This window comes from Lissotriton helveticus, chromosome 5_1 (assembly GCF_964261635.1).
Source record: "Lissotriton helveticus chromosome 5_1, aLisHel1.1, whole genome shotgun sequence".
In the NCBI taxonomy this organism is placed as follows: Eukaryota; Metazoa; Chordata; class Amphibia; order Caudata; family Salamandridae; genus Lissotriton; species Lissotriton helveticus.
The window spans coordinates 557,849,885-557,876,590 of record NC_136065.1 but is presented as its reverse complement, the minus strand read 5'-3'; the positions used below and the strand labels follow the sequence as shown (position 1 = coordinate 557,876,590).

The 26,706-nt window shown below is 42.2% G+C and overlaps 1 protein-coding gene across 3 annotated transcripts in view; it reads left to right on the top strand.

Moving 5' to 3' along the window:
- The window catches only part of STAMBPL1 (STAM binding protein like 1), a 281,826-nt gene extending 257,100 nt beyond the window's left edge, over nucleotides 1–24,726 (top strand). For all 3 annotated transcript variants that reach the window (XR_013594758.1, XM_078642881.1, XM_078642880.1), the window contains one exon: nucleotides 24,420–24,726. Coding sequence is in view for 2 of the 3 variants with exons in the window: in XM_078642881.1 (XP_078499007.1) it covers nucleotides 24,420–24,476 (57 nt within the window). In the remaining variant the exon portion in view is untranslated. The remainder of the gene's footprint in view (nucleotides 1–24,419) is intronic.
- Nucleotides 24,727–26,706: the final 1,980 nt, after the last annotated feature.

Sequence of the window (26,706 nt, the reverse complement as noted above, 5' to 3'; positions counted from 1 at the left end):
TATTGTGTGAGTGTTCAGCAGCTGTTGTTTCCATCTCAGTGAAGTCCTTTTTAGCTGATAGCAACTTATTTCCTTTTGTAAAAAAATATTTTCTTTGTATGAGACATATATTTGTGTAGCCTGATTTAGTGTGAGGACACTACACACAAACAGCAACAAACATTGTATGAGAACTGTTTGTTTGATGGCTGCAACAATGCACGAATCAGCACATTCAGGGCTCGAGTCGGGGTACCACTTATTTTACCGGAAGCTCGATAACTCTAGCAAATGGAGCCACACATTCACTCTTTGGCCTCTCTGGGGCGAGATCGGAGCCCATTCAGAATGCTGCTCACGTGCTGGGTTCTCCGATGCAATCGCATCTAAGGGGTGAGTGAGGGGAGGCAATGATTCTGATGGTGCAAACCACCTTTCGTGACGTCACTTCCTGTCGTGACGTCAGCGTCCCCCAACTTCTTTTTATTTAGGACTTGTGCCCTGAGCGCATTGGAGCAATATGCACATTAACTCAAAATACCACACTCGCTGGACGTAGCATCACAGCAAAATCGTCCCAGCAGCCTGCCTGGGGACAACCGCATAGCAGCAGCATTCCCAGCCGGTGCAGGGGTTTGCTTGTGTGTGTGTGTGCATGTGTGTGTCTGTGTCTGTGTGTTTCTGTCTGTCTGTCTGCCTGTCTGTCTATCCAGGTAGTGTACAAGTAAATGCTACTCTTGGTAGCTCACTGTACACGTTCCCAGTGAAGACTTTACTAACACGTGAGACGAAGGTGCATCATTTACACGCTAGATTTGCTCACTTAACCTTGATATTGGCCAACAGATTAACTTCATTGAATTGTAGTAGTAGTAGTTTACTTTATTCGATAAAAAATGTCATCATAAAAGTGTACAATTTATACAGTACATTAAAAAGATAAAAGAGCAGGGACCCACCAATCCTATATAAACATACATCATCCCATACTACTCAATTTTTAGAATTACTAAGATATGAGCTAAAAACAGTTTCATGAAAACCATAAAAAGACACTTCCAGCCTTGAATTTTATTATGTACTTATTTCTGATTTGTGTCACTGCTTCATAAATGCAATATTTTGCAAGTGAATGGAGGAATAGTGGGACTTGGGCCCTCATGAAGGAAACATTCAAAGAGTTTTTAGATGAGTCTAGAGACTACCGGAGAACCAAGAATGAGGAGATGCATTCAAACCACACAACCACGTGGAGCCTGGACAGTGAGCACCATGCAAGGAAAGATAATGGGACACAAATAATTAAATGTAGCTCCCAAACATCTTCTTTGAAGTCAATTGCTGAAAGTAAAATGTTGGTAATATAGTCTGGGATCCCTGGCGCCTGCAAGTTGCTTGGAAAGGCAACATTGATATCTTTAAGCGTCTGAAGTGAGCTCGAGAGTCGCAGACAAACACACCATTGAATCAGATCATTTTAATCTGGATTGGATGTAACTTGAAAGATACCAAAGTGAAGGTTTACAGTCACTTTACCCAAGATTGACAGTGATATTCTTTTGTCAGACAAGCTGAGTGTATTGCTTACGAGTGGTACAGTTTTGCACACCTATGTAGCCATGTTTCATGTGCCGTTAGTCACCACCTAATGTGGCAGACCTTTTGTCTCCCACTTCTGTGCATATTTCAAAGAAACAAGGGGGCCCAACAAATGGTCGGGGACGTTGGGTACTAACTGTTTTAAGGAACAATGGTCCCTGATAAGAAGGCAGGTTATTCACAGTTTAAGTAGAAATACGATATCTACTTTTCAGGTCCTATTGGACATGATTATTTAATGTAACCAGTAGAAGAAAAATGTACACGTGGGGACATAATGTTTACAAAGGGATTCAGACAAACAAACAATTGTGGCCAACCAAATACAGCAATCTGGACACCAATTAATATATCAGCGCATCCTAGCACATATTTATAAATGTATACAATTGTGTCAAGGTGCATGAGGTTGACTACGTTTCGATCCCTTTACATGAATACAGGGATCATCTTCAGGACAAAGGAATAAATGCCGGAGGCGATTGCCTATTGGGTAAAAAAGGCAGAGGGGGAGAAATGAGAGCAAAGGAAAAAGGAGGGGGACAATTTTAGAAGGGATGTATGATCCGCGATACATACATAGAAATAGCAGTCGGTGATGCATGATAGAATAGGTTAGAGTGATCACAATTATACATCTTTGTGAAATTAACGGTCCTCGGGTATGGAGCATGCCGAATGATACCTTTGGTCAGAAGAGGTGAGGGGGTAGGGAGTTAAGGAAGGCTACAGTGGCTACGACACTATGGTAGTGGTCAAGCTAGAATAGATACCTTCTACTCGATGGATTTGAGTGTGTAGGTCAAGGTGCCATGGTTCTAGCATTAATTGAACGATATTCTTGCGTCCAAATGCCTAAAGTCCTAAAAAACATGTGGAGATGAGGGTGATGATTTGTGGATGGAGTGCCATCCTGCTAGATAGAGTGGAATAAATGTGTTTGCATACCACAGAGGGGATGCGTGGATCGATCAGCGGGTGGGCTTGTTGTGGGATCCAAGGCTTAGGCAAGGTGAATGGTTCTGTTGTGATATTTGGCAAGGGAAACCTCTCAGAATATGCTACGGAAAGGAACAAAAATGTGTCATAATTGGGGAGGACGGTCTCAGCAGATCTGAGGCTAAGGTCCCTAGTAAGCGCAGCGATCTCACCTGAAGGGTAGGCGTTCCTCTGCGGCACTGAGGTTCAATAAGTGAGCAGCACCCGAGGAAAGGCGGATGTAGCCCCAGGGTAATAGAAAGAAATAACGACGTGACCATAGTGTAGAGTGAACAGATTCTCAAAACAAAAAACGGGGACAGGTCATAGACATAGAAGTAGGACTACCGTTCGCAGTAACCATCGACATAAAAGTAGGACTATTTGACAGATGTCATAGACATAGAAAAGGGACTGCAATTACAGCTCCCTCCACAGACCGAGATGAAGCATTACAGACGACAAATCAGAGGTCTTTTATTACTACTTGCAAGTCCCTTTGTGACTACCAAAATTCATAAACTTAGACTTTTGGTCTAAGGTTACCATTGTGAATCATGCCCAAAGTACTGACGCTGTTAAGACCAAGTGCAAATCAGCTTGAAGTGCATAATGTCACTGCACTCTGGCACTAAGCAGTGAGCCCGTCATGTGGACATCCCCATTCTGCTGGCTTACAAGGCCAAACTCAAGTTGAATTTGGGCAGGAGAGGTGTGGCGAGGCAAACGGAAGGGCTGCCTGTAGAGCTTAAGAATGTACAGAATGAGTGACTCCATCGTATTGCCTCTTGGCCACACACACACACACACACACAGGCTTGCACATAGCGGCCATCAGTGACACGTACACACAACATGCATGGCACAGCACCTTTCACAGGCCGGCTGATGTAACATGATTTTTCTGTGCTGGCCTAGATGCTCACTTGACACTGCTTACTAATGCCACTACACATGATCTATCACCTCCCACATAATTGCTTATTAGTAGCTCAAGGCTGCCGGCCGCGCTGGACCTGACCAAGCAAGTGTGTGCTTCACAGGGCCTGAGGCTGGCTTGCCTAAAATGCTAGGGGGGGTGGCGTGCTCCTGTCTGCCCCAGTCAGTTTTCACTTGACTCACTGTGGCGCACTGACAGCCCAACTGTGCTTTACTTGGATGATAATAGGAAATTAAATTAAGAGCTTACAAGAGGCTTGTAGGTGTCTCTCGAAGGTAGTGGTCGTGTTTGTGAAGGTGGCTGATACCCAGATGTATACCTGTGGTACATGACTGCTAGCTGAACTGAAGTGGAAGTGCATTAAAACACACTAATTATTGGAGCATGTGGATGGAAAATAGAGAAGGGCGTTTATTTTGTTTATTAACTAATTTGTACTGAGCGGCCTCAAGTTGAACAGGCGATTCCTAGTAGAACTTGGAAACAAATGTCTAAGTGTTGAGAGAGACTCGTTTGTAAAATTGTAAACACTGCAGGGCACTAGTGGTTGGCTATACCTGAGACTTCTCTGCGCCTCAAGGTGCTTTGCTGCTGCTAAAACATTTTTTGTTGCTCAAATTTAATTTAATGTAATATATTTCCCTCTCTTTATTGCTTGATTTTGCTCGCTAAAAAGTGTCACTCGTAGTCATTCAAATGTCACTCATAATTACATTGAAAATATGAAAATGTCACACATAGCAATATAAAACCTTGGCAGCCATGGCTGTGTAGTCCTGCTCGCTAAGGACTTGTCTCCGATTTTCGGAACATGAGTGTTTGCAATGTCCAATTTGGCCGGGACATTACAGATGAAGATATTAAACAACGCTGGGGCAAGCATATAACCCTTTTAAAAGTAATTTATACATTCTTGGATATGCAGTTTCCATCACCAAATTTGATTCTAACCCGTAGGTGGCGCTGCGTTGTACAAAGAGAAGGGAAATCCCGAGAGAAAGTGTCTCTCTTCAAAGGATTTCCCTTCCTGCTACAACGCTCAGCTCACCTAAGTGACGTCACATTAGGCAAAGAGAGCATGCGAGCGTATGCTCAACCAAAACATCAATAAAAAACCGCGACATTTCTATGTGTACCCCGGACACTTTTTAAAAACCCGGACATTTTATTGATTTGGAGAAAAGTGTCGGGACACCGGGACACTTCTCCAAAAACGGGGACCGTCCGGAGAAAACTGGGACGTCTGGTCACCCTACAATAGTGCGGGTCATGTGCGTGATGACTTGAATGAGTGGGTGGAATTTGGCAGACATCTTCGAGGTGGTTAGACAGAAAAAGTTCAGATAAAAGAAGAATCATCATTGATAATAGAGCATCAGTTTTGCAAAATAACATTAGTTAGACATAACAAATTGTGTTAGCAGTATATTTTCCACTTGGTACTTGACACGCACGTTGTGATAGTGTGAGAGAGCACACGGTTATCAGAATCTTCTCAATTGGTTAATTCAGAGGCCATTCAGTTAGCTTCTCCCCAACGGGCATAGTGTGAAACCAAGAAAGGTTCCGGCTGACAATGTGAAATAACAACCTGTGGGGACAAGGTCTGAGACATCACAATTGTTACAAAGAGTGGGCTGTTATGTCTACAAAAACATCCATATGGTGATGGTGTTATAATTCAAAATGGTTAATTTAGAATAACATACTTTTTTTCCTCAAGTTACAGTGTAGTCCACAGTCAGGGAGGCAGATTGTGCAGCATTGAAACTATGAGAGTGAAAAAAGCAGGTGCACTCTTTATTAAATAAGGGTGGTCCATTCCTCAGTGTTATTTAGACCCGTATATAGACTCTTTGTCCGAAGAATCCATTTTAGTTCTTCTTTGTCAAGAATTTCCTTTATATCCTCTCCTTTTGGAGGTGGTTTGATCACGTTGAGGACTTGCCAATGGATATCTTCCTCCGTTTGTCCTTTTGTCGAGTAGTGATCTACAAGCATAGCACCTGGGACTTTGCAGCAAATTCTGCTTCAGTGCTGGCAAATACGGATTCTCACGTTTTTGGGTAGTTTGGCCAATGTAGATCATTTCACATAGACATATGATGGCATAAATCACATTTGAAGTGTTACAATGGAGAATTGTTCAAGGGAAATTCTAATGGTATTGATCATAAATTCCTTGCTTTCAATAGTATTTTTACATAGGGTGCAGTTGCCACATTTTGAGTGGCCAGTAAGGGGTGAGAGGCCCCAGAGGTCATCTTGTTTGATGGTCACCACTGCATCCTGGCTCAACGACTCGATGTCCAGTGTTAATAACCATTTCCCTCCAAACTACCACATCCTTACCAAGACCAATAACTGTGGCACAGGCAGTAGTGCTCTAATCCATTACACCTCCATTTCTGCTGAGATATTAAATGGTTCTTCATAAAATTCCTGCTATGCAAGATGGCGGTCAACACCACTACTTCCATCATCTATGCTGTGATCTACCATCCCCAAAAATGCTTCAACTCTTTCTTATATGATCTCCTGGATCTCACTCATTATATACTCTCCATCTAAATGCCTGCCTGCATTGCAGGTGAACTTACCGTCAGTTCCTGTGATTCTTCTGATGCCTTCAGCCAAAACATACCCACAGAAATGGACACCCCAGGCTTCTCTCAGCTGGTCTTCCTAACCCACCTAGAGATGAAGATGAATACAGTACAGGATAAACCTGGCCCCTTTCAACATGAAAGTTGAACCCTCAAAAGACTAACAAATGATTAACTGATGAACTGTACCTCCTAAAATGCAAGCGTAGAGATGGGCATATTCAGCACTGTTCCCACTAATCACCAGCTGACCTGTACCTTCCCCTCCAACAGCCACATCACTTAACCACTAAAGAATGCCATCATCACACCTAACCTGAAAAAAATTTCGTTGGACCTCAACAGTCTCTCCAACTATAGACCAACCTCCAGCCTACCCTGCATTGCCAAGGCACTCAAAACTGTGGTCGCACTCCAACTCTCTGCTCTTCTGGAAACTCATGGCCTTTTCAGGGTGACTTTTAGTCAGACTTCAGATCCCGGAGGAGCACAGAATCTAGGATTCTAAATATCAGAGCAGAACTTCTCCCTTTGCTAGACAAAAACATAACCTGTGCTGTAATCCTTCCGGACCTCTCCTTGGCATTTTATATAATTGATCATCAGGTACTTCTCAATGGCTTGAAACTCTCAGCTGGCATCAATGGACCTGTGCTGTCCTGGCTGTTTTCCCTCCTCCTAAACTGCACCCACCTGGTCAAATTGGGCTCATTCATCTCCAGATCTGTCAGAATCCCTAGTGAAGTCTAACAAGGTTCAGCTGTACTGCCAATGATGTTCAATATTTACATGACCCCTCTCACAAGGATACTTGACTCCATTGACCCATATCTACGTGATGATATCCAGTTACACATAAAGTCTGACAATAGCTCAGCCAACTCCCCAAAACTCTTGTATTGCTTATATCAACATCCATCAACGAATGCTGAAAGCTGGTTGCTCTGGAACGGTGTGAAAACAGCTGCATTGCTATAAGGATCTGCCTCTCCTGCCGTCTTCCTTTCCCTTGGCTAAATTAAATGGGTACCCATCTATAGCCAGTAGAAAAAGCATTTAACCTGGGTGTGCTGTTTGACAGTAGCTTCTTTTACATTTCTCCAATTAAACTGTGTCCAAAGCTGCAATTCACCTATTTAGTGCTACTCCAAGTTGTCTTTCTTCTCCTTCATCTCAGCCAGATAATCTGCATCTTACTCACACTAATGATATCCTGCCCTGTTTACTATAGCAGTCTCTCCACACTGCCCTCCCTCCTAAATCTCCATCTAAGATTCTGTGGATCTAAAGTTGTGCTTCCTGACTCAACCTCATCTCCCTTGCACTACAATACCTCTTTCAGCTCTCCCTGAATGAACCGACTTCAAATCCCTCTTTTTTCGTCCAGTAAGCATTGTAGGGCTGATCACCAAACTACACGATTAAACTGTTCTTCCCTCTCCCATCTAGGAACCGAAGATCTGACAACCAAAGCTTGTCCATTCATGCGTACTGATAAAAAAAGGTCGGCAATAGGGCTCTTCACATATATGGATCAATCTTATGGAATTCCCTCCCAAAAGATCAAAGACTTGAACTTAATTTCAGCAGATTTAGAAAACTACTAAAAACTCACCTATATGCATCCAGTTAAACTCTGTTACTGGCACCTTCATCTAAACAAGACTGATAAGATGCTGAAACCCAGTCTCACCACCTTTCTGAGTTATTCTTTTGACTTCCCCTTAAGGCTTTGCATCCGTTTAGCATTGTAATGAGAACTTGGTTTAAGATTACTGTAACTGCTACCTAAACGAATAGTTCTTTAAGGCTGCCATGGTTGCTTGCAGCTCTTTAGAAAAACCTAATTTAAAATACATTTTAAATAAATACTTTTGCAGCTGTGAAATGTATGATTTTCTTTTATTTCACCAGTGGCCCTAATGGCTTCACTGATCTGATATTGGAAACCTCCATACCATTCTAATGCTACTCTCTCTGCAGTAGTGTTGGTGCTTCTTTGTTGGTTTGCTTGAAGGTATTGATACAGAAGGAACAGCTACTAGTGTGAAGGTGAAGTTTGTTTAGTGCTTAATTTGTATAAAACATGAAAGGCAGAGACACAAAGTTTTTACGTAGGAGCATTCTGAATGTTGGAGTTGCTGCATAGCATGCCGGACTAGTCTTTTTAAGTTTTAAAAGTATATGTTGATTATGATAAATACAGTGCATTCAGAGATTATTCAACAATTTTAATAAGGGAAACATTAGAATATAAAAATCATTACAAAAATATACGGGGGGAGTTGGAGGGGGTGCATATGGTTCATGAGAAATGTAGTCTGATAAAAAACACACCACAGAAGTAATAATATGTACAGAGTATTATATCTTATAAGAAAAGTAATGCCATCATAAATGGAAAGTCATAGAGGTTGAAAAACGTCTAGCTTACTGGGTAAGGGAGCAAACAATGGTATGGCAGATTAATTAAGAAAGTAGGTAACTGAGCTCCATAAGTCTTTTAGTTTTAAAACCAGTGATATAGGGTGCATATATGCTGTGTCCAGTCTCTGATTATGGCAGAGTGCATACCACCATACTTTAGATGATAGTTGTGGAAAGTCTTTCCGATATCGTGTTATTTGCTGAAAAGCAACAGCTAATGATAAATCTAATATTTTTACATTCAATGTTACATCGGCCCTATCATTGCATACACTTCCTAAAAATATATTCGAGATGGAGAAAGGCACATTGGAATTTTAAATGGAGTTCATTTATTTCCACGTTTGTGACCACAAATTAGAGACGGAAGGGCAAGTATAAAGTCAATGTTTCAAATCAGCATGTTGTGCCGTAAATGTCCCACAAGAGTCTGGAACATCTGAATTTATTTTAGCTGAGTAAAAGGTAGGCTAATATATATGTAAAAAAGTGTTTGTGTTGTGTTTGCTGCTCTGGAAGATTTTCTGATTATTATTATCCAAACTTGTTTCCACTTGCGGGCCAAGTAATGGTTAGGTCATGTTTCCATGATAATTCTGTATCTGTTTTAGGTCTATTAATAGAGATGCATCGTAAGCGTGAATAAATGGTGAAGACCTTTAAATTTGTGTGAAGAATGTTACCGAGAGTTTGTGGAACCACATTAGAGGGAAAGTTAGATTTGAAAAATTGTATGTTTCAAGAATAGTATTTTGTAAAAGTTGGAATCTAGGTTGAGAAGAGGATGGCAGTCCACAAAATGTGACTGAGCTTGTGAAAAAGAGATAGTGGAATCTTGACAGAATAATTGATTAACCCATATTAAACCCTTTTTCTCCAGGTTTGTCAGTAAATGGGTTATTATCTAATTGAATGCATTTAATATGCAAAATGGTGGAATGAAAAACAGTGTGCAGGTCTTTAGGGGTATGTGATATTATGGTTTCCAGTAATTTACAGGTGTTTTAAAAATTTGGAGTGGAAAGCTTTTAAGGTTTGCGAGTAAATGTTGGGTATTCTTGTAATGAAAAGGGTGATGAAAAGTTATGTTCTAGATCAACCCATAATGGACAGTATTCAATTGAGTGTGAGATCCAGTGGGAAGACTGTCCCAATAAAAACGCTTTATGGTATTTTGAAAAATCAGGGAAAGTGACTCCACTTTCAAATTTGGGACTTTTTAATTTTTGCTTGGACATACAAGGGAATTTATTATTCCAGAAGAAAGAGGAAAGTATAGAGTAGGGTTTTGAGAAAAAGTAAGGGGGCTATTTAATGGTATAAAGAATAATGGGTGCCTATATCATTTTAATAGTGTTGAGATGACCACCCCAAGAGAGATGTAAAGGGTGCCATTGGTTAATTAATGAGGCTATTTTATTTATGCAATTATCAATATTTATGGATGTGAATGTTTTAATTGATGGGGGAAATTGTTGAGGTTTCCAATTAAAATTGGGTAAGAAATCATGTTTAAAAGTGAATTTGCTTAGAGTTAGTATTTCACATTTCTCATTGTTTAATGTGTAACCAGATACTAAGGCAGAAGACATCACTTCGGATAAACAAGTAGGGATCGAAGATTGAGGTGTTGACATAAATGTTAAAATATTGTCAGCTTGGGCAGCCAGTTTAATCTGCTTGGTGTTATGTGTAAACACATGTATGTCTGTGTTTTCCCTGAGTCGAGTTACAAATGGTTCTAAGGCTAGGTAAAAAGAAAAGGGGATAATGGGGAACCTTGACATACTCCTCTATTCAAAGTAAACCAAGAGAAAGTCAACACAATTACGTAGATGGCTGCTTAAGGGGAAGTATACAGAATAGAAATTAGGTTAGTTATTTTAGGACCACAGCCAAACCAAGTAAGGGTGTGAAATAAGAACGTCCAAATCACATGATCAAAAGTGTTTTTGGTATCTAAGGTAATGGCTGCTAAGCGTTCATTAATGTTAGTGGATTTTAAGAGAATATTAAAGAGCAATCAAGTATTTTCTGATTTGTATCGCCCTTTAACAAAAACTGATTGTTTCTTTCTCAAAAGATTAGGAAGGAAGGGTTCTAGCTGAAGGTCAAAGGCCTTTGAAAAATAATTATAATCAATATTCAATTCAATTCAATAAATCTTTATTTGGATACATTTGTTGTGTCCATAGAAGCACAGGTCAAATCAATTTGTTTACAGAATACTTAGAAGTTTTTTAAAATGCATAAAAATACAGTGCTCAAAAAAGAGATAGCATCTGGAATATACACATGAATTAAATTGCTACCATTCATTTATAGCCATATTTTATCAAGATAAACTAGAGTTTAACCTTCATTCATCCCCCATGGTTGTACAGCTGCTTTAAAAAAAGAACATACTCGAAAAATCAAAACATCTTCTTCCAAACTAAGATTTTTAGTGTAGGCTGTTTTATGGTCAGTAATAATAGAAATGTCCTTAAAAAACGGGATTAGAAACAGTTTGGGGGGGAGGAGCCTAGCCTGGAAACATGATGGCCGCCTAAACCCTCAGCTCCGCCGCCTTGCTCTTCTTCCCTCCGTACCGCTGCACATCCTGTTACCTATCCGTTCTTCTTGAAGCGGTATCGGACCCGGGAAGTTGCGCTGATTCCAGCGGTGTGTTTCCCGATGTGATCCCTTCGGCAGGACTGATCGAGCGTCCCTGTTTTCTTTCTGCTATTGATGGCGGCGACCTGCTCTTTGTTCTTGGAGCGGACGTGCTCCGGCCACCACGACAACGGCCTCGGACGGCGGAGCAGAGTCGATCAGCGGGAAGCGGCGACCGCTTGGAATATCTGCAGCGGCGTGCTCTCCTTCATTTTCACCTCGGCACTTGCTTAGTCTCACAGCTGCCGGTGCTACTTTTGTATCCCCTGTTCCTTCCCTTTACGGAGCAGTGAGGGGGGGCCATTTTGTACCGAGTGCTCGGCGATTGTGCTGGGTGGCTTCACCAACTACTGAGGGTGTCTACCTCGGCCGATTGCACACTACGTCCGGGTACCGCATTGGTATGGACCTTGCTGCCCATGTCCCTGTGACCTCGCTGTTCTTGCCGGGGCGCCCATGGGATGACGAACTGCGGGAAGGGGATGCCGGCATGTGGTCTCGAGGACTGGCCCTGGTTGTCGACCCTCGTCTGCATAGAGCAGCGTTATCCTCCTCTCCGGAGGTTCCCCTCCAGATCGCTTCGATTCTGGGCGCCCTGGCTGCCTTGCGTACTGCTTGGGTTGGTCACACCCGGGACCTGGGGGGCCGCTTGGACTCCATCTTATCTACGCTATCCTCAACTATCCGAGATGGAGAACGCATGCAGAGCACTTCGCCATACCCTGAGCCCGAGCACTGTGAGCTATCTATCCTGATGTGCATAGAGACGCTGGAGGTGCGAGAATTGAATGCCGCGGCGATGCTGTCTGCAACCATCGTGGAGGGATGTGCGAATCCTGGACTGGCGCAGCTGCGGGGAGGTCAGCATTGGGCGCCATGTCTTACACCTAATTCTGGACCTGCTGCTGCTTCTTCCTCTGGTGTCCTGGGTGCCCCGCTTCTGCTTCCACTGTTCACTTATGGAGGACTGATATTGCGCACCGCTCTTCTTGGTTCGCCGATGGCCCACATGGCTTTGTGTTGGACTGGCCTTCGTGTACGACGCCCTGTCCGGCCATGGCACTTGCAGCGGTTCACGTTACTCTGGTGGGCGGTTTTCATTTTGATTCTCCCTGCCACGCTGGATCGTCAGGGACAAGGTTGACAATCCTTTTCACTTTGTTTACTGCTGTTTGCTTACTGGGACTGTGATGTGTATACGGGGGACCTGGACGCTGGATCTGTTTTAATTGGGGTTCGATGGGTTAGGCGGCCGCGAATATCCTGTTGGTTTCTTTTAAGCTGCGTAAATTTGGCCCTCCTCCGGTTTCATATGTGTACTTTTTCTTTCTTTCTTATCTTTCTGCATTTCGGGTATTCTTTATGGGGCGACAGGCACGCCGTTATGGGGGGGGTAGGCCGTAGCCTCTACGTGTGTGCAGGGTGGGGGGTGGGGTGAGGGGTCTTTGTTTTGTCTTTCGTTCCTATGGGCCTTGTTTTTCCTTTTTCTTTTTATCTCTTTTTCTTCTTTTTCCTTGGGTCAATGTGTGGGTCGGGGTGGGGTGGGTGGCGATCGGCGCACGGCTTATTATGCGACTTTCAGTCCTTTTTCAGTTGTTTCTGTGCTGCCGTTTTGCTCCTGTCTTCATGCTCGTTTACCTTCCTGCTTAACGTCGCCCGCCTCTGATCTGGATGTGTATTGTGACTTTTGATCCTTTCTAATGTTTATTATTTTCATTAGTCTTATGAACATTATAAAATTGAACCTTGCTTTCTCCTGCCTCTCGGTAGTGCAAATGTCTCTGCGGAATCTGGACTGCCTGTCTTTGTATTTACATTGCTACTGAGTTGTCATATTGCTTGCGACTGTGCACCGTTTCTGTCGAGGCCGGCCAGTCGGTTGTAGGCCCGTAATTGTTTACTTTTCTGCGCAATAAAGGTTTTAAAAAAAAAAAGAAACAGTTTGGTATACATTTGATAAAAATTACAAAAGAATAAAAAGTGAACCATGGTTTCTTTACTCTGATTGTCACATGGGCACGCCTTTTGCTCAAGTTTAGTATTATACCCTAACGGAAAACAAAGCATGTATTTCATGGTATCCGCTCTTAACCGAAACAGTAGTCCTCTTTCCCATCGATTAATATTCTTCAAAAGATAGCCTGAAGGCAGTTTGGGTGACAAATTCTCAATTGACATACACCTTCCTACTGACTGTTTGGACATCTCTTCAGCCTGTCTTAACATACTATACTTTTCATATAGCAACCCCTGGAGGGATTTTTTGTTTACATTGCCCAATTCGCTGGGATTAAAAAAGAGGTGCTCAAGATTTACACTAGACAGGCTTTCTTGTACAGCCGAGATCCGAGGCATATCCATCCCCTTGTCGCAATTGAGACAACCTGAGATTATGCTTGTGTTAGTGTTGCCGCAGGATTCTGCCATACTTTGAGCCAAAATATGGTTGGCCGAGCTCTGATGAAATCTTCTATGTATGTCAAGTTCAGCATCCCGTGACAAACATACTTAGAGGCAGTAATCGGGGCTTCTAACAATTTTCTACAGAATCTGTTCTCCTCGGTTTGAATACCCTTGGAGCCCGGGTATCCCCAAACCTCTACCCCGTAGGCTGCCACCGGGATACATTGTAATTTAAAAAATGTTATTATGGGTAATACTACCTCAGCTTTTCTTGGTTGGGTTAAGGACAGTACAGAGTTAATAGCCTTAGCAAATTTGCTTCTACTGTGTGAAACATGAGTGGTCCACAGGCCGTTAACTGCGAATACCATGCCCAAATAGGGAAGAGTGCAGGTGCTTTGTAAACATTCATTTCCTATGGTAAATGATTTAATAGAGTGTTTCTTTGGGCCACAAGCCATTAAAAAGGATTTTTAAAAATGTGTACGAAGGTCTAAAATAGCCATAAAATCAACAAAACCCTTAATTAAAGTGCTTAGTGCATTTAGGGTGCGGCCCATTAAGACCGCATCGTCTGCATATAGAAAAGCGGGGAGAGTGCTGCCATTAATCTTAGGGACGTCATATGTAAGCTTAGCAAGGGAGTTATGCAATTCATTAATATATAAAATAAATAGCAGTGGGGCCAATACGCACCCCTGCCTAACTCCCCTGCCAATATTGATGTCCTCAGTCACCTCCCCGTTTTTACCAATCCGCACTCGTGCCTTTAGGTTCCTATGTAAATACGCTAAAAAATGAACTAAAACTTCGTCCAACCCATATTTTAAAAGGATAGACCAGAGATGTGACCTGTTTACAAAATCAAAGGCGGCCGTTATGTCCATGAACGCCAAATAAATAGGGGATTTCCGTGCCAACCTGTATTTACCAATGATTAAATTGAGGTTAAGGCACTGTTCGACAGTGCCCACTTTACTTCTGAAACCTAGTTGGCAGGGATTTAAAATATGTTTCTCATCGGCCCAAGTCCTGATTTTGTTAAACAGGATTCTCCCAAGAATTTTTAGGGTATTGTCGATCAGGGAGATTGGTCTATAACAGCTAGGGTTGGAGCGATCACCTTTTTTAAACATAGGGACTATAATACTAGTAAACCATGCACGAGGAATTGAAACAGCAGTTAAATTGTTAAAAACATTTAATAAAAGGGGTGTCCAGAATTTTGGTTCGTATTTTGAGATCTATTGGTAGCCCATCCGGCCCCGGTGCCTTGTTGCCCAAACTCTGCTGCATAGCTTCCTCAACTTCGGATACAGTTATCTCAATCTTGGCAGGTCTTTGTTGACTGTATGGGTCCTCAATCCCTGTTGTCGCTTCGTAAATCTTAGAGAAATGGGATACCCATACTTCACTAGAAATTGTACAACTTATCGAGGTTAATATAAGGCCTGCTGATCTCATCTCCTTCACTGCTTGCCAAAAACCCATCCAGTTATTAAGTTTAGCGGCACATGCAAGGTTGTCCCATCTCTCTCTTAAGACAGCACCTTTCCTATGTTTTATAATGAACTTATATTGGTGCCTTAATGATTTTATAAGTGTTTGATCCCTAGGCTTTGTTGAAATGGCCTTGCGAAGAGCTCTATTGGCTCTGGAGCAGGCCCCATTAAACCAGCGTGGGCCCTGATTGGGCTCAGTTAGTGGTTTGGTTAACAAAGATTTGATACTCCCCCACAGTTGGGCAAATGCATCAACTACCTCATGGTATGATCACCTGGAGTCAGACATCTATCAATAAATGTTCTATATGTTTTAACCATTCTAAGGAAAAGATCGCAACAAGTAGCACCTCTCCAGGCCACTCTTAAATTATCAGTTGCGGGCACTAAATTATAAGCCCAGAGTTCTATCTCAATAATCAATATTATCCACAGATACAGGTCTGTAGTTTTAAAAAAAATTACGGGTCCTTTCCCTACTTTAAAATAAGACCTATAAGCGTACCTAAAAAAGAACTGGATGATTTAGCAGAGTAAGTAATGGACTGAAAAAGAGCATGTAGTTTGGGAAGAGTAATTTGGAAAAGTGTGGATAGAATTCAGCCGTAAAACCATCTGATCCTGGAGCCCTATCTTTTGTGGGTGTAAGGAGTGCAGTGTGAAGATCCGATTATGTACTATCTGATTCTAAGGTTAAAAAATCCAACTGTAGATGCTTCTGAATAGAGGAACGACACTGTAGAATTTCAGGGTCGGTTGGAGAATGTTCTGGGGTGTATAGAGTTTTGTAAACCTTTTTAAATTTGTTTTAGGATTTCTGAGTCTTTGTAGTATCAGTCATCCGTGATTGATTCAATTTGTAATTTTTGTTGCTTGATTTTCACATAGTTCGCTAATAACTACCCAGATGTATTTTGACCACCATAACATTTGGCTCTAGGTTTAAGGAGATAAGATGAACCACTTTCAGATGGATAACTTGTTGAAGTGGAGTTTGGCATTAATAACCTGTTGTAAAGATTACTGTGTTTGAGAGATTTTATAGGAATATTCTAACCATTTAACTTCTTAAAAAATGTGTTTACTTTGGGTTTTGGATAATAATTTTTTGGGGGATACAACATTGATTATAAAGTCATGAGATGATGCCTTCAATTTGTGGGAGCAAGCCTCAGCCAGGCCTACTAGTGCAAGGGATTCGCCCTTCTCTGCTTAGAGTCCTTAGACCAATAGTAAGAAGTTTGCACAGAAACTGGAATAGAAAAGACAGAGTTTATTAAACCTCATGAGGTGGAACTACATTCACACAACATCCTTCGGTATAGTATGAAGTAGCACACTAACTAGAAGGAGCTTGGTCCTTTTATACCCACACAGGGGCTGAAATGAAGGCGGTACAAGGCACAGAGTGTTGGTTTCAAATACATATAAGGTCATACAGAGAGTGTGCTAGCAACAAGTGGGAAGGGCTGACAGTCAGCTAATTCTGGTGGACACATCTTGACAGTTACAAGTTGGAGACAGCTGTATGCTCAACTGACCATGTGCAAAGCAGAGGAGACTAAACATATCTTGTCTCTAGGCAGATTTCAAGAGCAGTTGACAGGAAGGTAGGACAGAGCACATGGCAAACAAAATGGCCGACAGAAATACAAAATGGATTCCGTAAACAGGCAAGATAGTCTCTAAATACAAGATGTCTTCTGCTAATGCTTAACCTAATCATTGCTAAATTATGACATATGCATCCCAAATGGCGTAGAAAGCATGTAGGAAGTTGGAGAAGGTCTGGAGAAGCTCTCAGAATGCAGTAGATAAATCTCGCTACCACTCGGCCTTGAGATTCTACCATAGAAATATCAGAGCTGCCTGCAAAAACCATATTGTCTCTCAATTATCTGAGGCAGGCAATGACCCTAAAATACTGTACCAGGTCCTCCGCACCTTCACTAAGCCTATCGCGTGTGAAAGTCCAGAGACGGTGTCCCAACAACTGTGTGATGATACTGCTGGGTTTTTTGCGAATAAGATCGACTCTATCTACCAAAAAATCGCTCAATCTACCAATTTGGTCGATATTAGGGATTCCTCTCCTAGCCCTCCGCTTGGAACAGTTGGACTTGGCCCATCTAGACTGTCCTGTATCCCCGAGATTAGTTTGGATGATGTCAACTCACTGATTGGGACTATTAAATCGGGCTGCCCGGCGGACCTTGTCCCTGCCCGAGTGATGCATCTCATAGGGAATGTTCTTAGTCCCACTATTCAGACGGTGATTAATTGCTCGCTCTCTGAAGGCTTAGTGCCACTGGAGTGGAAAAAGGCCCTGGTCAAGCCCATAAGGAAAAACACCTCCGTCCCTTGGTCGGATATGACCAACTTGAGGCCTATCTCCCTCTTGCCGTTTGTCGGCAAATTGATGGAGAAACACGTCAACCTCCACCTCTCCAGCTTCATTGAGCAGACCGGGTGTCTGGACCACTCTCAATCAGGGTTTAGACCTAGGTATAGTACCGAGACGGCTCTCCTTTCTGTCACGGATACTATACGTATGTCTCTGGACAGGGGTCTATCTGTGGTGTTGGTGCTGCTGGACTTGTCCGCAGCATTCAACACCATATCTCATACCATTCTTCTAAGAAGATTAAAGGAGATTGGCTTAGAAAGATCTGCCCTGGCGTGGTTCACCAGTTTCCTTACAGAGCGTACCCAGCAGGTTAATATGGGCACCTTTAGCTCCAACTCTACCAAAATTACTAGAGGAGTCCCGCAGGGCTCCTGTCTCAGCCCTACGTTGTTTAACGTTTATGTCTCCTCCCTGGCTGATATCATGAGGTCTTTCGGGTTTTTACCCATTTCATACGCTGATGATACTCAGCTGCTGTTCACTTTTAAAACCTTTACTCCCGAGGTAAGGCAAGCTTTCTCGAATGGCATGACTGCGGTCGCCAGCTGGATGTCCAGGAACTTTCTCCAGTGCAATGTGGGAAAGTCAGAAGTCATGCTGTTCGGGGAAGCCAAAATCCTGTGGACCCCTGACTGGTGGCCTACCAGTCTGGGAGAGGCCCCCTCCCCTAAACAGGTGGTGAAAAATCTGGGAGTCCGTCTTGACCACGACCTCACTCTTGTACATCATGCTAACACCACGGTGGGGTCTTGTTTCTATGTCATCAGCCTCCTTCGGAAAGTGTTTCCTCTCCTCCCTGACAGCACAAGGAAGACCCTGGTTCAGGCCCTCGTATTGAGTCGCCTGGACTACTGCAATGGTCTGCTTTTAGCGGCCAACGAAGGCGTGCTAAACAAACTCCAAGTGGTACAGAATACCGCGGCACGCCTGGTGAAAAATGCCCCCCCCCAGAACGCCATCCCGGCCCCTCCTTAAACTGCTCCACTGGCTCCCAATCCGGAAACGGGTGAATTTAAGACCTGCTGCGTGGTGCACAAAAGTCTCCATAACCTAGGGCCGCCCTATCTGGCCGAAAAATGTGTCCATCATCGCCCCTCTCGTAACTTGCGCTCTAGTAATCAGCTGTTACTGCAGATTCCCCGACATAACAAGACCAGACAGGGAGGACGCGCTCTTTCTGTTATGGGTCCACGTCTGTGGAACAACCTCCCCCTTCCCCTTAGACAGTGCTCTAGCCACCTAGCCTTCAGGAAGAGTCTTAAGACAACTCTGTTTCAGTATTAGGGCCAGCCTGTCTTGTACCCCCTTACAGCACTGCGCGGAGATACACCTACGGGTGTGATTCCGGCGCGTTACAAGTCCATAAATAAATAAATAAATTTAGTATGATTAATGTGAAAGTATTCATGAAAGAAAGAAGTTAAAGAGGAAGTGAATGAGGTATCCAGTAATAATGAATTATTAAATCACCACTGTTTGTGTGTACAGATTTAGGTAAAATATCTAGTTATATAGACATAGGGGTATGATCGGATATCATGATGGGACCTGCAGAATCTAGGGGCTGGACTTCATTGTGAGAGACAAAGATGTAATCAATTCATGATTGTGTTTGATGTATGGAGAGAAATATGAATATTCAAGCAAGGTGGGATTACACAGCCGCCATGCATCCAATAGATTGTGTTGTTTAAGGGCATGGAGGAATACTTTTTAGTGATTTGTTTGGGATGTATTGTGTATCATTAAATTGATCAACGAGTTGGTTGCAGGCTCCTGCAAAAACTAAGTTGTCATCTGTTGTGGAAGTTTTTGAGGAAGAACTGATAATTTGGGGTGGTAGGGCTTTATACATTAAATAGAAGAATTGGAAATTTATCAATTAACAGTTTGAGCAATAACCATCAACACCAATTTCCTGGGAGATGAATTGCATATGAAGGGATGTATGACATAGGATTACAACACCCTTCTTTTTACTGGTTCCTCGTGAGAAAATACTTCACTTAGCCAACCCCTCTTTAATCTCAAAAATGTGCATTCTATGAGGTGCTATTCTTGTTGAAAAGCAATATGTGCATCAAGTTGTTATATATGGGTAGGGCTCTTTGTCATTTTATTGGGGAATTTAAACCGCTGACATTGCAGGGTAAAATGTTCAAAACCATAGATACAAGATATTGTGAAAAATATACAGAAAAAATAATGGAAAAGAGAGACGATAACCATGCAGGGGAGAACAAGTAGAGTGTTATTGAAAGAAAACCTTGCAATATTAGGTTGAAGATTTTGGGAAAAAGTAAGGAGAAAGCTAAGATATGACTGGGAAAGTATAAGGGAAAAAAGGGAATAGTGTGATCATGGAGAGAGAGTATAATATACATATGAATAGAAAAGAAAATGAAAAGGAAGGGGAACATACCTAGATATACTGTGATGAGGATGGGGAGACCACATGGATAAGATGGCACATCCCGTCTACAGGCAAAAACAAGGCGCATAAAGGGTTGTAGGATATGGAGCGGGGAACAAGTATATGCATGTATAGGTAAATAACACCTGCAGAGAGAAAACATGAGTATGAGTTGACACATAAGATAGATATATTTAAGCTGTCTATACGTATCAAATAATAGCTAAGTAGTATCATAACAACATCTCAAAGATGAGAATACCACAATATTTTCAGCGTCTACGTTTGAGATATGCAAATATTATACAAGATTAATGTGAAGATTTAGTAGGTGTAGGGATATCCATACTTTAAATTTTACATGTACCTTAAAAGGCCTTCAGTTGACTAGGGCCCTACTTAGGTTGTTTTGTTTCTATAAGTGACTTTGAATAGGCAAGGGTTGAATAGCCCAAAACAAGTGCCAAGAGAGCGAAGTGTTGGTCACATGCTCAAGAAATCTTTACATTTATCTGCAGTGCTCTTGGCGTAGTCCTGGGAAAAGTAAAGGTTATGCTTTAATTTGCTTGGCAGCGGAGATGATGGGATTTGTTCAGCACACTCCAAGAAATAGAGAACAACCCCCCTAGGTTTTTTAGCAATCGAAGCAGTTGCAGGAGGATGGCCTACCTAGTGCTCAGTTACATTTTAAGTGGTAGTCCGTATGGTAGGCTGAGACGCTAAGGAAGAAAAGATTTAAAGAATGTGATAGGATGTGTTCCCTCTATTCCTTCCAGATGTCCGTAAATTTACAGGTTATTCCTTCTGTTTATATTTTGTTAGGTCTTCGATATGATTCTGTAGGAGGGATACCTGTGATTGTAGATAGTTCACTACGAGGAGGGTTTTGTTGAGGCCTGCAGACATCCGTTCCTCCATGTGAGACCATCTATTGCTGAGAAATTGTAGTTTGGTGTTTATTTCTTCCATATAAGCATGCAAGGCCCTAATATCTTCCATTAAAAGATCATTGAGGCAGGGGGAGGAGGCTTTGTGGGAGATGGTGGGTCATTTTTAAACAGTTTGATTGACCTCTTGCTCAGATTAGGGCTGGTTGTGTATGAATTGAAGTAGACTAGGAGGATAAAGTAAAAGAATTGCCACCGCATGTGGGGAAGAGCTGGGATCTTCCATTGGATTATGTTGTTGGACCGCAAAAGGGAATTTGGGATATTTAATTGCTGAATTCTTTAGAGGCTGTTTGGGTCTTTTAAGTCTGCCCATGTGTAGGGGTTGTTAATGACGGGAGACAAAGAAGTAATGGTCTATGAGTAAAAATCAGACTCTTTGTGTTCTTACTAAGAGAAAATGAGGAGATAAAATTGTAAAAACACCACTCCTTAAAGGAATAAAAACCCAGTTAGGTTAAGGAAATGAGTCATGCAGCCGAGAGAAAATGTTGAAATCTTTGTATACTTAGTCAAAAATAAATGTAGTCAGAGCAAAAACGCCATTTAAATATGGAAGCCACTCTTGCCTGTGATAGAGGTGACGAGCTGGATGAAGCAGCCTCAATTATTATACTGAGGCAATGTGTTTATGCAGAAAGTTGTCTAAAAACAATTAGGATGCATTTGCTAGCATCTGCGATGCCTCTCCCGCACCCATGATGCTACTCCGCTCGATGCAAAATGGCACGCTCCTCTAAGGTAAAAGAGGCGCTCTGACAATATTCAAGAAAGCAAGCTCTCTTGGCGTCTAAGTCGGTAGTGATGGCCACTACTGACATTTATGATCGCCGGGATGGCATGAAGAATTAACGCTGACAGGAAAAACTACCTCCTCATCTTGGCGTCGTGTGCTGACCCACAGAGCTTCAAAGTGACACCGCCATCCTCAGTGGGTGGCAAGCCACGCCCCAAGGTGGACTAGTCTTGATTCCACTTCATGCCCATTTTTTCCACCACCAACCTACACTTTTTGTATCTTTGTCTTACTCTTATGCGTTCTTTTGTTTCATTCTTTCTCCTATTCTCACTATTTCCTATATTTCTATTCTCCATGTTTATTCCTTTCTGCCTTTCTCTCTCATGCTCTTTGACAAAATCTGATAGTGAAAAATATATCGTGGTCCACAAAAATTAGTGCTGGTGCCCCCCACATGAAACAATTGGGTACTATGTTTGCCCTTTTTCAGGCACTGAGCAAGAGGAGTGTAATGTCTACTATCTCATGGTGTGGGATGGAAAGTTAAGATACTGTTAGCATCACCCTAGGCAGTGGCGGTGTGGAACTCATTATTGTAGCATATGTTAATAGTTTAACAATGTGAGACACCTTAAAATACCAGTCTCTATACAACTTTCACAATGTAGACTCGCATAAAGCACGCCAGTGAGTTTTAACTAGTGCATATGGAATACCTGGGAATACAGGGAAATAATGCCCAAAATCACACAGTTGTTCAGTTATCAAGAAAAAGAGAAGTACGTGTCTTACATATACCTTAGGGCAGCAGGTACGTTTGCACAGAAGGCAGGTCGATCACTCACAGTAAGTTAAGGAAAGGTTTTATTCTTACTGTGTGAATCAGGATTGGGACCCGAAAATCCTAAATAGATGAGGCAAATGAGTTGTTGATAACTACATACATTCAGCTTTGCTGAAGAAACTGGTACAAACTTGATAATGCAATCTATCTGGAGGACTGAAATTCGGGCCACCCTCTTCAGAGTTAACCGGTGGCAAGGCGAAACACTCCACAGTAATGAATACGCAGCAGATTAGAAAAGCAGGAAGCTTGCTGAACATTGACTTTCTGACTGCACAGCTTTCAGTGAGTTCCTTTGGTCAGGCTCCATGGCTCCAACCATTTGCTTCAGAAGTACCCTTTAGGCAAGCTCTGCTCTTTTGTGGAAGCGGACAGGAATGACTTCAAATGCAGAATTTAGCAACTCATAGGAGGGCTACCCAAAAGCTTCAGGACTCTTAAACCCAATCTACCAAAGCCTCCTCAGCAAGGCCTAGGACTGTTCAGGCCAGGAGACAGTATTTCCAAAGATTTGCCAGATCCACTAGATTGTGAAATGGCAACTCCCCCTCGCAATGCAGATCATCAATAAATTGGTGAGTACACTTGATAAACACCACAGTAGTTGACATTGTTACAACTAATTTTGCAGGAAAATCTGGGTCTTAAACAGGTTCCATATTTGTCCTTTGTACAACCTGTCTTTTAAGACATTGTCAAACTCAGTATATTACCTGGGAGCATGATGTAGTAACCTCATACCACCCGCACGATAGGACCAATGTTCCGGCCATTGCGGAGCATGCTCTAACTTTAGGATATTTTGTATGAGGGGAACTATGGTAGCGGACATTACGGAGTAGATCATAAAAGGTGGTGCAGCTCAGTTACTTTAAGCTTTGACAGTCATCTGGTTCAATCCCACAGTACCATTCAAAGGTCAGCCTAGAACCCTGGAAACTGTTGAGAAGGAACACTCACCTTAGCAGGAAAGGGAAACATCCTTTACAACGCAACTTTTACCACGCAGTGCTATTACAACGCAGGTTTTACAACGAAAACCATTACAACGCATTGCGCTGGGGGGCGCTCTAGGATAGGAAATAGATTTAATTTACTATCCAACACCTTCCCTAGTGTCCACGGGGACTGGAGTTGGAATAGTAAATTAAACTATTCACTATCCAGCACCCCAAAGCGCTATGCGTTGTAATGGTATGCGTTGTAAAAACTTCGTTGTAACAGCATGCGTGGTAAAAGCATGCGTTGTAGCGTCATACATCCGCAGGAAATTATTTTCTGAATTTGAGGAGTGGAAAAAAGAGTAAGTGATTGTGTTAGTGTTATAAACGCGTTAGTACCTCATTGCAAGCACACATATATGAAGTCCCAGGTCTTTAATAGAAATGATTAATTTATGAGCTGCTGAGGCAAAAAAGTTCTGTTTTAGATTGACCCCAAGCCCTTCTGGGTCCAGTAATTCTGGCACCTTCAGTTCACAAAAAAACTGTGCCAGCCTATAATAGTCCTCAATAGAGTACAGATTTCTCTGGTGTGAGCCATCCACCAGAACCAAAGGCCGTGTGGCCGCTGGGGTCTGGCTGCTCAAGGACGTTCAAATACCTCGTGCCACATGCTCTGATTCTTGGAATCCTCACATCAGACCAAATATCAACATTTTACTAGCAGTCATGTAATAGCAAAATATGGAAAAGTGCAGTTAAAGACAAACCATTAGAAGCTCGAATATTTTACTTCCTTCAAATTAGCTATATTTTCTGCTTTCATTATGATTTTCATTTACAGAACATTGTATTCATGTGTATGAAAAAATTGGTTTTTACTCTAAATTTGAGACAATGGCTAGGCACTGCAATGTGCTTGGTAGAACGTTCTAAATCTGTTTTGTAGACTACATCTAAGCTCTCATTTTTTTGCGAAACACCCTACATATATTGGAATTGTTAGTTTAAAAACTTTTTTTACATTATTTCTTTGTAGGTATGCAGACATGTGGTTGTAAAAGACATTAAAATAACCCTGCTGGACCTGAGGTGATGTGAGATGAGGACAAAGCGGCAGATATCCCATGAAAAAGATGCCAGTTTTCCAAACACATTTTCTGAAATAACAACTGAAGTTTTATATTTATATATTTTAATGGAACGGTTTGATATTTATTATGCTCATAAACTTGTGTTAGTTTTTTTTGTTTCCTGTGAAAAGACTACCATGACAATACACCAGAATCTTTTCAAATGTATGTATGGTGTCGGTTAACCTGAAAATAAAAAGAGCATCAGCAGCAGTAGGTTTGTATTTTCATCCTTTTGTTTGTTGCTTTCTTAAGCTATATTTAACATCCACCCCATCATATTCTCTTTCCACGAGCAACCCCTTAGCACATTCTTACAGCTGTCACTTGTAGTAAATAGTCTAATATAGAGGTTGCTTAAGCAAGTTTAAGGGAAGTAGACACGGTCCAGACCCAGTAAAAAGATACCTGTTGCTGCTACAACCAAAGAGTTTTAAAATTACTATTGCAACATTCTGCATGCCACCAACTTAAATACGGTATCAAAGTCCAAGGTGATGCAGTGCTTAATTTGTGCCAGTGTTTGCCAGTGTTCAACACCTGCACTTTGTCAGAACACCCACATATATTTATGATACTCAACCACAAGGTGGCACTGTAAGTCAAGTTTTTTTTTTAAAGCACACGAGCAAAGTGTTTACAAATTCAATATAATGATTATAACAAACAAAATAATAATACTAAAGTGCTTAGGCATTCTTACAGCTTTGGGTCACCAAGTATAGTCCATACTGTCACATTTGTAAGGCTGTAATTGTAACGAGGTGTTGTTGTTACTGGTGTTTACCTGTACTGTAGGGACCGTAGTTGGTGCAAGCTGCAGTGGCCTCTTGAGAAATATCTTGGGCCCTGGCACTTATTATTTTTACAAAATAAGCACTGAGGTGATGGGATGTGCAGCACATAGGAAGATAACACGGTCTCAAAACAGTACATTTTACGCCTCTGGGCTTTTGAACTTATGTTACACCGTTTGTTTCATTTTAAACTCTTTCACTGCCAGGGTTTCTATGCAATACTGTGCTTTTTGTGACATGTTTATACATCATAAAGGCAGTAAAAGGGCTACACCCAAAGGGTCCACCAAAAGCTTGGAACAGGAAGTTGTACTGTCTGGATGTGTAGCTTTAGATACACACCAGTTTTGAAAAGTGCTACACAAACGTGCTTACATCATCATTAATGGACATTTGGGCTCTAAACATCACTGTTTTGAAAACTAAACTTACTTTATGCTTGTGGCAAATGCCCTCATTACAGTGCTAAGTTATCCTGTATTTACACAAATGGATGAGAGAGCAAGCTACCTCTTTGATAAGTCTTACTGTTTATGTATAGCTGACAACTTTGCTCAGGATCCTGGCTTACAGTTTTGATGGCCGAAATTGAAGGTCTGACTATATTTGCTAGCGGCTCTTTAAACATGTTGTTGTATAAGTCCAGCAACCTTAGGAATTAATGGGTAATTGATAGTAGAAAGATGAAATCTGAAATGTGTTCTTTCAGATCTCCACTACCGGTGGAGGCTATGCAGCCATAAAACGTATTGTGTTTAGTTTGGTTAATATCAGCGGGGGTGGGGCCCAGGAGGCAGGACAGGTCTGGGAAATCTTTACGCTTGAAAAGATGGCTGTTTTGAATGTAATAGGAGTTTCTAATCCAGAGGTCTATTTTAAAACTGTTCAGGTCAGGTTGAAATGTAAATTAGGTACCTAGGGGCAGGGGTGGATTGGGAAGGTGGGCAGTCGGGCATTTGGCGATGAGCCGGTTTTTTAGGGCCTCTGTATACCGGCCCCTCAGAAACGAACTATCTTCGACGGTCAAGGACCTGTGAAGTGTCACCATTATCATGGGCACACCCCTGACCTGCTGTCAAACTGAGGCTGGGGGCCAGGTGTTGTTCTGGCACTTAAAGGCATTCTCACCGCAGCCCCCTGCCTCTTGTGGCAGCCCCCTGCCTCGTGTGGCAGCCGTGCCTAGAAGCAGTCATTCCCCTGCTGGGCCAATGCTTTCAGGCCATGGGGAGGGGGGAGGTGGGAAGGGTGGGAGTATGCAGGGGCCTCGCAGGGGGGCCATTCTCATCTAAGCTACCCCCTGGAGTAGCCGCATCACCCTTGTGCTTTTCTTGACCCCTCTCCCCTGACAGGTTATACCCTAAGGCTATAATGGGATGGGGAGGGGGTTAGTAAGAGA